The sequence below is a fragment of the Manis javanica genome, chromosome X, assembly GCF_040802235.1.
Source record: "Manis javanica isolate MJ-LG chromosome X, MJ_LKY, whole genome shotgun sequence".
NCBI lineage: Eukaryota > Metazoa > Chordata > Mammalia > Pholidota > Manidae > Manis > Manis javanica.
The window spans coordinates 7661861-7678525 of record NC_133174.1 but is presented as its reverse complement, the minus strand read 5'-3'; the positions used below and the strand labels follow the sequence as shown (position 1 = coordinate 7678525).

General features: G+C 40.2%; 1 protein-coding gene across 4 annotated transcripts in view; it reads right to left on the bottom strand.

Moving 5' to 3' along the window:
• Positions 1-7611: 7611 nt before the first annotated feature.
• FRMPD4 (FERM and PDZ domain containing 4) overlaps positions 7612-16665 on the bottom strand; it is a 751103-nt gene continuing 742049 nt past the window's right edge. For all 4 annotated transcript variants that reach the window (XM_073227599.1, XM_073227601.1, XM_073227600.1 and 1 more), the window contains 3 exons: positions 14796-15860; positions 13141-14430; positions 7612-11516 (listed from right to left, as the gene is read on the bottom strand). In XM_073227599.1, coding sequence (XP_073083700.1) covers positions 10195-11516; positions 13141-14430; positions 14796-15860 — 3677 coding nt within the window. In that variant the 3' untranslated portion in view covers positions 7612-10194. The remainder of the gene's footprint in view (positions 11517-13140; positions 14431-14795; positions 15861-16665) is intronic.

Below are 16665 nucleotides of genomic sequence, written 5' to 3'. Positions count from 1 at the left end.
ATCACCACAGTGGAATCTGGGCAAGGTGTTGCCTCCAGAGAGGTCCAAGTGGACCAGAGACAGAAGGTGTATAACTTAGAAGTGATACAAATCACCATCCCCAATCTGTCTACCCTTTGCCATCCTAGCCTCAACATACACTGCTTGTCCCATAGGATCTGAGCAGAAATTTGATGTAAGGAAATTGTCTACATCTATGGAGAAAAATAAAAGTGGGTTCCTACATGACTTCATATAAAAACGTGGATTTCAGAAGGATGAAAGAGCCAAATAAGTGGCAAAATTAAAATTGAAGAGAATGTGGAAGAATACATTTCTCATAAAGGATTGTGGGAGAACTATTAAACAGAATCCTCAAGGTTTACATCATAAGAGTAAAGATTGGTGGGCTTGATTATTTCCATACTAAGGCTATTTTCTAAAAGAAACTGGACAAAGATTACAAATGATGGACTGGGAAAAGATATTTACAATGTCCCAAACCAATGAGGGCCTTACAGCAAAATATATAAGGAAAATCAACATAGAAAAACAGAAAACTCAACTGAAAATTGGGCAAAAGACATGAAAAGGAAATTAAAGGAAAAGGAGCCCAAATGGTCAACAACCATATGAAGAGAAGCTCAAATCCTTTAGCAATCTGAGAATGAAAATTAAAATAACAAAGAAATATAAATCCATCCAATAGGCAAAGTCAGAAAACTGGATAATGCACATTGTTGGTGAGATCATCAGGTGGAAGTGGACAGGTGCAGCCATCTCATCACATTAATTATACACATACCTTGTGATTGTGCATGTGTGTGTGTGTTTGTCTTGCCACACCTTTCTCAGAAATTCAGGGGGTATTAAAGGTGTACTTCAGTAAAATTTGATTCAACAATATAGCTTTATGGAGCTTTGGAAAATAAAAGGAGTGAACGAATGAAGTGTCAAGAGAATCTATAAAGAAATGAGCCCTGTTCTATGTTCAGCTCTGTTGGATCCTGCATGGAGGAAGCAGCATCCTTTCAAGGAATGCTGGCCAGGAGGTCCAAGTGGGTCATGGTTGAGAGTTGAACTTGAATGAGTGCACTCCACTTCCAGATGAATAACTTAGGAGCACAAAACCTGAGTGAACTCATCCCCCTTTCCATAAACACTTGAGAAAGGCATGGTCGCACTGGTTAAAGTTCAGCATCTTCAATAATTCAACTGGCAGTTGAATAATAATAATAATATATAGAAATATATAGAATAATATACAGAATAATAATATATAGAATTATTCTATCTAACCTGATCTCAAAATCAGAAACTTGACTCTAAAATGAATGCAGTGAAAAAAGTCATATTGCCACAGAAAACTCACCTATGGACTTAGCACTAATAAAATCCTGACCTGCACAGGTCAGTATATCATAATTATTGAAGCTTCCAGCCCCAGAGCAACTTGGCATACTAACATGGAAATATATGTAGAAAATGGGTCTGGGCCAAGGCTGCTCATGTGGCCTTTGATATCTTACATCAGGGCTGCAGGTGCTGAATGCCTTTCAAGTGTATATTTCAAGTGTGTACACTACTTCTCTCCAGAGGAATACATGACCTGTTGAGTTTGCAGCTAAGGGAAGAGACTTACCCTAAGGTGGTTCCCATGATCCATGGACCCTAGTGTTCATGCCCTATACAGTCCTCTCCCCTTGAGTATGGGCAAGCCCCATGACATGCTTCTAACCTACAGAATATGCAACAGTAAAGTCATTTTGGAGATATACTCAAGGTCCTAAATCAGTAAATTTTGAGTTAATCAAAAGGGGGATTATTCTGGATGGGCCTGACTTAATCAGGTGAAAAAAACATAAAAGAGGGACTGGGCTTGATAAAATAAGCTGCCATGTTGGAGATGCCCCTGTGGCAAGGAATTGTGGGCAGCCTCTATGACCCGAGGGCAGCCTCCAGCCAGTAAAATACCAGGACTAATAGCTAGTGGTGAATGAATGAATTATTCTAATAATCTGAGTGAGCTTGGAAGCAGATTCAGCCCTTGTCAAGCCTTCAGATGAGAATACAGCCCAGCCAAAACCTTGATTGCAATGTTGGGAGATTCTGAACAGAGGACCTAGGCAAGTTGTACCCAGACTCCTCAGCTCCAGAAACTGCAAGATAATAAATGTGTTGTTGTAAGCCACTAAGCTTATGTGGATTTGTTACACAGCAATAGAAAACTAAGGCAGAGGGGTGGGGAGTGTCAGGGAGATAAAGAAGGGAAGTAAGACAAAGGGAGGGGATAATGGAGAGTAGAGATTAAATTTAAATTACCTTTCACCAAACTCTGAACTCACATCTTCCCTATTCCTTACCCTACATGTATTTTAGACTGCAGAACATATTGGGTCACATCTGAGTGGATTTGGAAGCAGTTTTGGAACCCACCCAATAACTAATAGAAAGATGAGAAAAAAACTGGAAAGTTCCAGCTCTAGGCTGAGGGCTGGTATGGGGTCAGACTGTGTTGGGAAGGACACACTTTAGGGAACAGACTGCTTATGCTGACTGTAAGGTCAGAATTTGCCATGCTCTTCCCATACCCCAGCACATTCGTCAGTCATTCACAAACTAATGTGCAGTCAAAACTCTATAGCAGATTTTCAGATCTCGGGGAAGAAATTGTTATCCATGTGAATCACACATCACCAGCTAAGGCATCCACAGGCTAAGCAGTGTGTCAGTCTGACCGAGTGTGTGCCTGTTTGCATTGTTCAGGAGGTACTCATTTGTCTTTTGACCTAGGATTTACCTAGAGCTGAGGAAAGGATTTGGGCAAGTCAGAATTCATGGTCTAATGAGGGAGAGTCTTTATCGGCTACTGTCTCCATTACATACACCATTTAAATGCCTTTAGCAGGACCTGTGTGAAATGGGCGTTATGTGTATTAACTGATTAGAGTTAGCTCCTTCCCCTCAAATCTAGACAAAATCCTGACTTAGTCTCTTCCTCAGCAGCCTATCAATTTCCCTCTTAGAACTTCCTGCAATCTGTTATTTGGTTTATTTTTTTCCTTTTCTTTGCCTGCTTGCTGCTCCCTAGACTGCCACTGTCTAAAACGGTAGCCACTAGCCACAGATGGGTGTTTAAATATAAATTAAATTATGTAGTTACGATTCAGTTGTCTAGTCATTCTGGCCACATTGAAAGTCTCAATAGCCAGGTATGGCTATTTGCTACCATATTGTGCATCCCACATTTGAAGTATTTCTATTATTACAGAAAGTTCTATTGGTTGGTGCTGAATTCTACCTATTGAGGCATTTTTGCTACCGGTTTCAGACCCTTTACACATCTGAGTACAGGCAGTCCTCATTTTACATGGGTCAGATATGCATGAATTCTGGTTACTACAGTTTAACTGTAGTTCCCCAACAACATGGCTTAAATTTGTTACCAAGGTAGGTTTACTGAAAAAGTGCATGAAGTACAAACTTTTCAATCCAAAAATCATGATATGAGTAAAGATGTGGATGATGACCAGTGACCAATCATATCACTTCTTTCAAAGTCTGCTGGTGAAGGGTCACTGAGAATCAGGTACTAAGTTCATGCAGACAGCAAAGCGTGGAGTTGCGCTGCCTCCTTTTTTTCTGAGTCATAAAGCGACATAATATTTTGTAAAAAAAATGGATGATTGACAGGGAACTGGCCAACAAAGATGAAAGTGCAGCAAGGAAATGGAAGTGACCACACTGGAAGTGACATTAAAACCGAATGTCAATGGAGTCTGACTGTGGGAATATTAACACCGCCCTCATCTGAGACTGTAGATATGAAACCAGAGGAAGGCAGTGGGGGTGAGTTCATTGACATAAATCAGGAGGGCGGTTATGATGGAAAGGATGAAGCTGTCCCAGAGGAAGTGACAGTGGGGAAAAAAAGGCACTCACATTAAAAGAACTCGAGGTAGTTCACAACACTGAAAAGCACCAATGGGAAAATGTTGGCAGCAGATCCAAATTTAGAAAGGAATACGACCATTTGCCAAAGCATAGAAAAGACGTTCATTCCACATTGTAAGTTATATGATGAATAAACAAGCATTGTTCAAAGTATCTTCATAAGGTTTTACAAAAAAGGCCCACTGTACCTCACCCCCCCTGCTTTGAGAGAAATCTTCTGCATCCGTGGATGTCTTGCTGCCCTTGTCTAGCCTGGATTAATACTTAGTCCATAGGCACACACCTGATCATCTGATCATCTACATTTGCCTTCTTACAGCACTAAACTATGTTTTCTACCTTTATCTTGCATCTACCTACCACTTCAGCATTTTATTAAAAATAAAAATAATAATAATAATAGGAGAAATGTGGGATCAACATATAAATCAAGTACAAAAATCAAACGAATATTCATATTTGACCTGATGGTTTATAGGTCATATTGCATGATCAAAACCGAAAGTTTCTGTGATGAATGCCCTTGTACTGTTCACCATGTAAGAATTTATTCACTATGTAAGAATTCGTTCACCATGTAAGAACTTGTTCGTTATGCTTCAGAAGATTGGAGACTGACGAGAATTAGGCTTGAGATGGATTAATGATTGTACATTGAGCGTTGACCCCCCTATACTGAATTTTATTGTTGTTAACAACCATTTGATCAATAAATATGAGAGATGCCCTCTCAAAAAAAAAAAATAAATAAAAAAAATAAAAAAATAAAAATACATACTCAACATAACAAAATTCAAATAATCAAAGAATATTAGTTTCAAAGTAACAAAAATTTTTACATGAGTGATATACATATCAAAAGTTATCAAGCTGTATACAAAGATTTGTGCATTTTATTGTATGTACCTCAATAAAAAATTAAACATTAAAAAAAAAAAAAAAAAAGGCCCACTGTAATTCTCAAACTCTCTAATGTTTTAAGTTACGATGTACTAAACGATATTATACTTTGTATGGTGATAGATTTAACTACTCTTATTGTGGTGAGCATTTTGCGATGTACAGAATGGTCGAGTCACTAGGTTGTACACCCGAAACTATTATAATGTCAACTATGGTCCAATAAAAAAATTTACTATGCACTAAGTATCCATTTTATTGTATTTTTTCATGTTCCTGTACATTTATAACTGATAGTGAGTAATGTTTTGATAAAAATCTAAGTCATGGCACAATGGTAATTTTTTCTCAGAGTAAGATCATTTGGCACATTTTGGTCTTGCATGGCCATCCTTCCAGTCCTGCACTACCACGTAAAGTGCAGACCGCCTGCCATGCTGGCTCACTCTGAGCCCCTCCTTTCTTGAGGAACGGCAAATGATTACCCGCTCTAGAATGGGTGCTACATTTTTGGCAGAGACCAGGTCAATCTCAGTCACCATTGTATCCCACCTCCAGCACCTAGCACAGTGTTTGCCCAGATTAGGAAGTTGTTAATAGCTATCTGAATGAATGAATGGATTCATCCTGCTTCTTTAAGTAGCTGACAGAAAGGAACCATGGGTTACTGAGTTAAAGGGCAAGATGTGCAAAGGGTACTAAACAAAATGAAAACGGGAGAAATAGTACTTGGTTGGAAGTTACCAAGAATGCTCAGCTTCCCGAATCCCACATACAACCACTGCCAGAGCCAATTCTGCATAAAGTTGTGAATGATGATGCTGCAACTGGCACAGAATTTTGGTCCAGACTGAAGAGTAGAAAATGAGAGTTATCAGGTAGAATGAAAAAACCAAACAAAACACCTCAAAGCTTTGAAATCAATATGTAACAGAAAATCAAGATGCAATTACAAATATGGAGGGAAGAGTAGAGAAGGTTCAGTGGAAGTCAGGTTAATTTCAAGTTGAATAGTGAAATATGCTATGTGGGATAAGTGGCTATCTATTTACAGTGATACAGGATTTAATTCATTTCATTATTTTGAGCAGCAGAAATATTTGATAAAGATTGTCCTTCCATAGATTTCCTATGTCTAGGCGTTGAAATTAAAGAGAAGGGTAGGCCAGGAAATAGGTGGAATAACTAAAGTATATCCGATTTACTGACATTCAAGTTATGAATAAAAAGTCAGTTCAAAAAGTAAGGTTCTGATTCTTTGATCTTTCAAAGCTAGGAAGCTATTTCTGCAATCTGACAGTAAAGGAAGATTTGGGATGTTATATAAAGTTTTATTAGTATTTGGACTGCCACATGGGAAACTAGTTCTGAAATCCACAGACCCAACTGAAACTTGTCTTACGGACAGGCAAACACATACAACTATATACTCAAACACCTCCCCTCACCTCTATACACACAAACACACCCACACACTCCAAAATCCACCACTTTGAATACAGAGACAAAATCAGGATAGAGAGAAACAAAATAATATCCATGTATTTAGGTCCTTATGAAGATTTCTAAATGTTTGGAAGAGGTAAAGTAACACAGCTGATGTGCCTTTTTTTTTCAATTTCAAACAGTTAACACAGTTATGAATGTTGATAACCAGAGAGCAAGCTTCTCGCGTTGCCAAGTCACGAGTAATTCAGGAGGAATACATTAGAGCAGCTCAGAAATATCATTCAGAGAATAACTGACATTTCGAAACAGAAGAACATACAAACAAGAGAAGAATGTCTTTCCTAAGACAAATCATAATGAAAGATGAAATTCACAGCAAAAGGAATAGATCCATTGTAGTGTTGCTGTAGCCGGGCATTTCAATATTTGTCAGTTTTTCTTTTCTGGAAAAAAATTCTTGTGTGATTATACTGATTCGATCTAGGCCTGGGTTAATTTTAGCATCTGGGGCAATCACACTAGTTGCTGGATTTTACTATAAGCCTATACTGTGCTGGCTGTTCACCTGACCGTTGTCTTTCCACATCAACCATATCCCTTCGGGCCGATCCAGCATAAAATATGCTGGAACTGAGACTAGAATAGCAGGGCAAATGTGGCTGGACCAACTCTATTATGAGTCCAAAGTTAAGCTCATAAACACATACAATAGCATTAGTATATCTATATACATATATAGAATAAGTTTCAAGAAGATGCCCTAAATAGTTGACAATGACTCTCTTTGGGAGCTTGGTTTATAGGAATTTTCACTTTGTCCATCATTTATTTTTGTACTATTTACTTGGTAATGTTAGGGAATAATTTTTTTAAAGTGTGAAATTTGATTGTGATCATATTTAAAAGTTCTTATCTATAAGAAGTTCTTACTGAAATATTCATGGATTGAAAGCTATGTCTGGGACTTGCTCCTATCTATATACAGTATGGAAGGAGATGCAGAGAAATAGAGAAAATAAGATTGGACATGAATTGATGTGTGATGAGTACATATTGATTCATTATATGATTGTGTCTATTTATATATATATTTTTAAGTTTTATAATAAAAGATTAATAAAACTGAGGTGAGACACTTGGAAAAATAGGCTGGGGACTAAAGGTAAAGGACCTTGAGTATAAGGAAATTTGATTCTTTAGTTCAGTGATCTCCAAACTTTAGTTAATTCAAGCTTATCTGTGATAATATTTTTGCATATGCTTATTAATTTATTTAAAATGATGTACATATATAACTGTATTATTATGCCATTGTAAAACATACAGAAACATAAAAGAGGCTGGATAAAACACAAGTATCATTCTGATGTTTTTCCTACAGTCCAGTGGACCTGGACCCTACTTGGGTGCCCTCATGTTCAGTGAATGGTGGAGGGGGCCCTTCAGGTTTTCTAAGTAGTAAAGAGTTTGTTCATAAGAAATAGAAACTTACTGGAACACCCATATATAATGGGAGATTGATTAGAAAGGCCCAGAGCTATTTCACTGAGGCCCTTCAAAGAACTGGAATGGACTGGGAAGTTGCTCTTAGCTGGGCATGTGATTTGACCAAAAATGACCACTTTCTTGCACACTTCTTTTGTACATATGCAATCCACATAATGTATTCTGTACAGAGTCAGGATACAGTACGTATATAAAACAAACATCCCCCACATTTTATCTTGGGCAATATATTTAATGTAATGATTATGATGATGACAATAATATCTAACATTGAATATTTACTCTGCCAAGTATTGTGATAAGAACTTTACATACATAATTTTACTTAAAACTCACCACAACCCTATGTAAATAGATATTATTGATTTTCATTTTAGTATGAGGAAATTGAGACTTAGAAAAAAATTCATTAGCTTCCCCAAGATGAATGGGCTAGAAATGGCAGAGTCCAAATTTAAATCAAGGTTTCTGACCCCAAACTCCATGTCTTTAATTACTAAACCGTATTGCCTCCATAGGGAATTAATGATAGTGTTCAAATCATCAGATTGCTGTGATTAAATGAGATAATACATGATATATTTAGCACATCGTCTGACATAGAACACAAATCCTATTACTATGTATATTAGTACACAGAATGTTTACCAGAAATTTCCACAGTAAACACCATTAATACTTCTCAATATCAAACACCAATATTTATCATTATAATTGTAGTAAAATAATGTTTTATCATGTAAACATTATTTATAGTAACACACATCGAAACTCCTTTTGTTTTCTACCATCTATAAATATATGTGGCTTTTGTTATTGAGTCTCTATGGCACAACTGACAGAGCTAGCGGCTACGGATTGTGTAATGCCTTCTGCCCAGTAGGCTGCACAAAAGGAAGTATTTGCAGCTGGCATACTCCTGTTGTATTTTAAGGAGCCACCTACATAAATAGGAGTGTGTGTAGCTTGAGAAGTAAATGACCCATAAAGTACATATGTACATATCAATTTTGTTTTACAATCGCAGAGTGTGCATCCTCTTGCTTTGACCCAAAGGAACATTTTTAGAGAGATGACAGTTCTGAAAACTTCTTTGCATTCTATCAGTTTCACTTACAGTGGTCAAATTTGCCACTTCTGGTTTTTTATTTTTAATCTCAGTGTTCATATTTCTGCCAACCAATCCAGATTAGAACATTGAATACTTTACTATTTAACCATGGTTTCTATATTACAGTAGCCATCTCTCCCTGATTTTCCAGAACATTCCAGATTTGAAATCTTGTCCCAGTGTTAGGCTGTAATTCCAAATCTAGTTGGAAGCATTGGCCCCTGTAGAAGATATGATGCATGGAGCTCTATGCCGAGCGCTGGGACCTGAGATGTGACTCACAGGCTGGCGTAAAGTCTGCCTTACGTTACTGGATCTGCACTTACTCTTGATCACTGCATGTTAGTTTTTGCATTTTTGTAAATACTTCACTAAATGTTCTGTCACTCTTGAGGGAATTCTAAGTGTCGTGTTCGAGTTGCAGGGGGCGCGTGGATATGTTGTCTTTGGTTTATATATCTTGACATTTAGTCAAAGCAGTTCTCTCTTTCCATCAAACAATTTAATTTTTGCTTATTAATTCTTTACATTTTATGTAATTAGAAAATCTATAACTCTAGGTATTGCCCAGAAACCTGCCCATCATTCTCTCTGTTCTTCTATTTGGGAACTATTTTAATTGTAGATACATCATGAAAAGCATTTGTGTTGACACAATAGAATTGACCCCCACCCCATTTCTAGCCCAAAGAGCATAAGCCAAAATTAAATATGTAGGATTCTTGGAAGAAAGCATCATGTAACCAAACACTATGAGCAAAAATTAATTTATTATATATATACTCTCTAATAATTCATCATAGCTTCTTGAATTTTAAATGTCCTTTTGCTATTTCCAATGCTTAAAAATCATAATTTTAAAACATAAGTACTGGTTTATATACATTGTGATTCCTCCTTTCTTTCTTCCTTTCTTTCTTTTTATTTCTAAATATGAATGATATGGTCCCCAAGTATGTGCTTGGAAGGAAGGGGATAGGATTCATTGTTTTGCTCTAACACGGTAGAATTTAAAATTTCACATCATATACCTGGAGATTCAACTATACGAAAAATAGCCAGATGTCATCACTTTCTTGTATATATCTTTTACATGTATATATAAGTATAATATAAACAGAATACATTTGATTAGTACATTTCAACATCTCATCAATGTGACTTTTATCTCCTATTTTATATAAAATAACAAAATATACAGAGAGAAGAAAGGAGACATCTGTTCATCGTACACACAAAGTAAATAAAAGTTCATGTATGGCTTTGCAAAGATAGATTATGATGTGACTTTCATATTATTTATTTAAAAGCATCTTGAGAGAACGTGTTAGTGTGCTTACAAGAGCGGCCATGGTGATTGAATGTCGCATCGAGAGTCCAACATTAGGATCCCCAGTGGTTTTTCCAGTGGCTGCCTCTGCTGCTTTCAGGAGACAAATGTAGTTGATGACCACTTCATTGATCTTCGCTACGATTTCCTGCTGCTGTGTTTCTGAGTTCACAACTTTAACTAATCGCATGCAGGCTTCTGTTAGGCAACAGAGTACTTGAAAGCTGGAAGTCATAGCTAGGAGCATCTCGTCTGGGCTTTTCTCAGCCATCGCCATTTTCCTACAGGCACTTCCCAACTGTCTGGACTCAATGGACAACAGTTGCTTGTACTGAGAAAGTGTAAGGTCGTATGCTTCAGAGTGTGACTCCTCTCTCTTCCCCTTGGTTGCCCTGACAAGGCAAAGCAGTTCATTGGCATCATTTTGGGCTGCAAGGAACCCATCAGGCATTACATATATGCTCTCCTTTAGGGCATTTATTCTTACAATCCGAGCATCAAAAGCCAGGTTGCTGAAGTCCATGTCATCTGGGCCACTCAAGTCTTCTGCCCAGACCTTCAGCACTGAATCTCTGGACAGCTCCCCTCCTTGCTTCTGAATCCCAACAGCCAGGGGTGAGCTGGTTTGTTCTGGCATGGCTTGCATCATCTGTGGTCGAAAGAGACAAGAGACCTGGTGGGTGGCCTCTCCCTCCTCTTCATCTTCATCATCATCTTCATCCTGTCCTCGGTTCAGGAAGCAGTAGCTGAAAGGTCCCCGGCATCTCCAATTGCTGCCTTCCAGCTTCCTCAAGGGTAATGTCCTACACAGCTTTGAGTCTTTGTGAGCCACTGGGGACCTTTTGGGAACCTTCCCCTCAGAGTTAAAGAGCATAGTGCTTTGGGAAAAACTTTTGGTGAGCTTCTTTCCCAAGGGGAGTTCTGCTCGCCTTTCTGAACTGGCCTCCTGTGCTTCTGTGATACCTGAACACTTTAAGCTGACTGTACCCTTGGTTCTCTCTCGGAAGGTCTCCAAACCTACAGATCCTAGGAGGATACTGCTGCTCCGCCTCAGAGCCCTCTGGCTGGGTGGTGTCCTGAGGCTCCCCACTCTCAGATCAAGTGGCCACCAGCTCACAGCCTCTCCGTATTCCTGGTTTGCTTGGGAGAAATTAGGGTCTTGATTTGGAATTGGCACCTTTGATTCCGAGTGAATGTTTGATGGTTGCAAGATGGGATCAGCTTCAGGATGTTGAGACCAAACCGAAGGCATGCCTCCTTGTCTCTCCTTCCCAGGCTCTGTCAAAGCTACACTAGGGGTAGTAGAAAAACAGAGAGAATCGTTAAGCATCTCATGGGTGGTCATTCTCACTAAATCTCTGTGTGATGTCTGTTATTTCCAAGGATGCATTCTAGAAGGGTTGCTATTTCTCAGGGTTACCCTGCTTTCCAAAGACTGCCTCCTAAGATCTCATAACACACTTCCATTTCAAGAAATACTGGAATTGGTTATTTCTTAAGCTACAAATTCATTTGGAATTGTCCAGAAATCACAAGCATTTTCAGGGAGACAATGGAATTTCATGAATTGCCTTGCTCCCAAGATTTATCTAACAAAGCTCAGATGCATAATTAGAAAACATGCATCCTACATATAGATTATTCAAATATCTTTATGACATTTAAGTTTCATTTCCAGGGAGTTGGGTTAATCCTGGTATCAGTTACCTTTTTTTTAAACAAGTGGCCTAGTTTAATTGATGCAAATGAAATAAGTCAACCTTTTTAAGAGGACCCTGTGAGGTTTGCCAGGTACAGGGTTTGAAGTTGAGACATTGGGCGAGTTGCTCTACTTTTCTCAGAAAAGTTGTCATGTGAAGACAAGAATCACCATCTCACATAATTGTATGTGAGAAGTGAGAGGTAAGTTAAGTGAAAGCTCTTCGTAAACTGCAAAGGATTAAACAATGTGCTTTCATTAGTTTAGAGGTAAAGGTGCTAGTTGGGTGATGAGTCAAGTCACATTCATAGATGCATTTGCCAAGGCAAGTGAAACCAGTGGTGGATTTTGAGTAAGTAGATAATCTTAAAGGGCAGAAATGGAAATTAACCAATTTAAGATCTCACGAACATCTGCTGAGCTATATGGAAAAGACACTATTGATGATAGAATTCGAAATTTCCAAGTATTAAAAGAGGACCGCTCTTGCCACATGATGGCTGGCCAATTAGATCATTGAGAGGGATATGTGCCCACTGGGCACACAGACGGTGAAGACAGCTACAGAAGATGGCTGTGTTCTTGTTTCTACCTGTGTCTGTATTTTACTATTTTGGGGAAAATAAAGCAGTTCATCATGCACATCCCAAAACCTTTCTCACACCAAGGTATTCCAGACACTTCAGAATATTCCTTTAGCGAAGGGAGGTATCTGTAAGTATTGCTAAAAGGCAAATGATCTTCCCAACTCCCCCCAATCTCCCTGATACCCCACATTAGTATCCTTTATTGCCTCTCAATACTGAAATGGCAAAATTAGCAATTTGATGTCTTGAGAAGGAAATCAAACTTTGGTGACTTTAATAGTATTTGTAACTAAGAGTCACACTGGGCAGTGTTACTACATTCAGGATTTAGAAAAAATATTGCTCCATCAAATTCTCAAAGCCAGCAGAGAGCAAGATTCTCAGGAGCAAATATCATTTCCTCTATTGTTCCAGATACAGAAACTTCAGTATTCAGTAAACACTGGGGGATCAACAATAACTGATACTCAAACTGGGCATGGTTCTGCAGCTTTTTAAAAATTTTCTACAGTTTTTAAAAATTCTAATTACTTTTCTTGCAGTCTTTCTATTTTAGGTTTGCTGTAAACTTGGTTTATGTGCTCCTGGTGTGTAATGCAAAGTTCTAAAACCCTCATTGCTGTACCTGTGGTTTCTTTAATCTTGGGGAGTCGATGACACCCATCTCTCAAAGTGCCGAAGATGGGCTCGGCATTAATCGCTGTGTGCAGAGCAGGTACTGCCATCCGTGGACACATCCCTTCTGTCTGTGGGTGTAACTCCTTAAAGGTGGCTCCGTGGCTGGGAAGCCCTGTGGCTCTCTCCTCTGAGGGAATGTAACTCACGCTCTGCCCCGCAGCCTCGGGGATCAGGTGCTTCCCCAAGGAGGGGCAGAGTGGGGACTCCACAGGTGTGACACAGGCGCTGCCGCTGCTGCCTGTACCACAGCCCGCATCCACTGAGGAGCCTTGCGAGCTCTGTAGAGAAAAATGGCCCTCACTCTGCAACGACGACATCCGCTTGGCCAAGTGGTAGTCACAGAGGTGGGCCACACTCTCTTCTGCCTCAGGAAGCTTGGAAGGATGGTCACAGGTAGACGTGTCGGCATCCTCTGGGTTATCTAAGCCCTTGGCTGCAGATATACAGGTCACGTCAGTTAAGAAGTGGTCCTGCTGGCCAAGCACTGAAACCTCATTGGATTCTCCATCAGGAGTTCCTTCATCCTTCCCCTCGGCCTCCCTTGTCCCCAGACCAGAAGCTCTTGGGAAGCTTATCCCTGTTGCAGCTTCCAATCCACTTTTTTCAGCCACCCCTCCCTCAGCAGCCACGTACCATCTTTGGCTGTCCTTCCGGAAGGCAGTTCTTTCCAGGTTGAAGGTGCTTAGGTGTTGAGTGTCTCTTGAAGACACAGTACCAAATTTGCCTTTGACATCCTCCTCTGCCTCCATTGTTTTGGTCCCCTGTTGTTTTTTCCCGGCTGTGTTCCCGCTAGAGGGTACTTTCCCCTCCCCATCGGCCAGCTTACTTTTCCTTTTGCTGGTGCAGGAATATGCCACCGACCCCATGCGCAGTTTGCTAAAATAGTCAGTGACCGACTTGGTCTCCATGGTTTCAGGCTCCATCTCCATGTGGTCTGAGTGCAGTATCTGCTTGGAAGGCACAACTTTGGGCGGGAGGTCAGTCACTGGACGGGCAGCCAGGCCATGGGCGGACTTTGGAGGCAAGCCCCCAGCAGGGGTTTTGGAGGTGGGGAACTCCGTCTGCTCTTCTGCGAGGGGGTGGTAGCCTTCATGAGTGGCCAAGAACATGCGGGAGAGGTTTTCTGACTGCTTCTGTGCCGTAGCCAGTTCAGAACTCTCAGTCATTTCGGAAGAGTTAGTTTCATTGCCCGAGTCTGACGAAGACTCAGGGCTATAAGCCCGCAAGATGGCTACACCTGCATGCCGTGAAAAACAAGAACTCATTAATGGATGCAGCAGAGGCACTAGGAGACATGTAAGAAAATGGGACTCATCATTATTAAAAACCAAAAACCAAAATGCCAAGGTTTTACCTTTTTGGTAAGAACTCTTGAGTTTATTGCACAGTTGTTCCAGAAATGGGGAAAAATTTGTGTCACATGTTCAAAAAAATAAAAGAAACCACAAACACAAAAAACCCATGGCGCTGGTTTCAGCACATTTATGAAATGGGACATGCGTGAAATGGAGAACACCACGTAACAGAATTCCACGGGCAAATGGCTTGAAGGGATGGAATGATATGGTTATCAGTGAATAAACGTAACAATTGTGAAAGAACCTGAATTGTCACTGGTCTGCTGTTCTTCTGACACGGACAGAGCCTCTAGAGCTTCCAGCGTGGAAACAACAGTGGTATCCAGTCCCTTCTCACACTTCCCCTCAGCACTGGTGGGCACCGCGTCGATGAGGGACACAGGGATCTCGTCACTTTGCAGATTGCTGCCTGGCTCCTTGTCCTCGAGGAAGGAAGCTGCCTGGCTCTGAGAGTCCTCCTCATCTGAGCTATCTCTAAAGCCAGGGGGCGGGGCGGCAATAGCCATGTTCAAGGAACGCAACAGGAAGTCATCCTCATTATCGTCCCCTTCGGGAGGGGGCAGGGATGTCAGGTCAATGATGTCATCGCTTGACCCAGACAGGCTGAGGATGGCTGGCTGGCTCATCTCTCCCACTACCAGGTCCTCCTCACAGCTCACCTCGTCCTCATCCTCTGCGTCATCGGTGTTTTCTGCATAACAGATGTCATGCAGGAGGGGCTCCTCTATCCCCTCAGCAACCTCAAAGTTCTTCACATCACCTATGTTTGCATAAACAGAATTTGCCACAAACTGGATGCTCTCTGTGTCAGGAGTGAGATCCAAGTTCTTCATGTCATTGGCACTGCTGATGTAGAGATGCCTCTGCTTCTGCAGCAGTTCCGGACTCTCGTCCAATAGTCTTTCGTAGCTGAGAGTTGGGGCATTGATACCATCGTCCAAGGTGAGATCTCCAAAAATAAAGGACACTTTAGCTCCTCCTGGAGACTCTTGTGCTCTCTTTAGAGGTTCTGGCCCTGAGAGGGTCAACAGGGACCGCTGAGCTAGACTTCTGTAGTCTGCTTCACACGGAGCATCACCTGGCTGGGTCAGTGGCTGGCTGAGTTCATCTGAATTGTAGGTGTTGTCCACATACAAGTGCCGGTGGTCTTTTGGACACAAGGTGCCATCTGTAACCTCAACTGTCTTCTGTTTTGAATCTGTATATGTTATCTGGGCTTCTTGTTCCCCTTCGCCAATAAAGGTGGTCATTTGGGGTATACAGTTCCAATCTGGGCCAAGGAGGCTATGCTTTCCTTTATTTTCAGTTCCTAAAGAGAAAGAATCATGCAAAGACACATTACTGTGCTGTCTGGTTTCCAGGAGGCCTTGTCTCTGCTTCTTAATTTAGTGGCTTGTGGCATTACTTTAGTAAATATGGTTATTCTACTTTCCAAATATGGTAACAGTCATTTAAGCTTCAGATACAAGGATTTTTTGGTTAGGAGAATTGACCTTCAGAAAATTGACACTGCATAAAGTGTAATTGCTCTTTGATAAAATATAATACCATCGGAGAGGAAGGAACTATAGCTTAATCCAATGTGACCCATGGTTCTATTATTAAAAGACCTCACTTACGTCTATGAATGTGAATATACAACATGCCTTTAAAAATCCTTAAAGATCATCCAATAGGCTGGTATTCCAAGAAAACAGTGGCTCTTTTCTTTGTAAAATGAGATGTTGACATTCCATTTCTAGAGGAAGATGCTGGGTTCTTCCTCATGGAGTTAAGAGGTCAAAATCCTTATACTTCTACCACATATTTTGGGAAATATTATAATGATAATATAACAATAAAACTAAATACATATGGGAGAAGACAAGTAGTGACTCCATAGCATCTTAGTCTGCTGATGGACAGTGACTGCAATGGGGTGTGTGTGGGGGACTTGATAACATGGGTGAATGTTGTAACCACAATGTTGCTCATGTGAAACTTTCATAGATTATATATCAACGATAACTTAGTGAAAAAAAATACGTATGTATATAAGCAAAAATATAATGTAACAATAAATATTGTAATGGTAGTACAAAAACCTCTATTGTCAGCCCTTTCACATCCTAGTG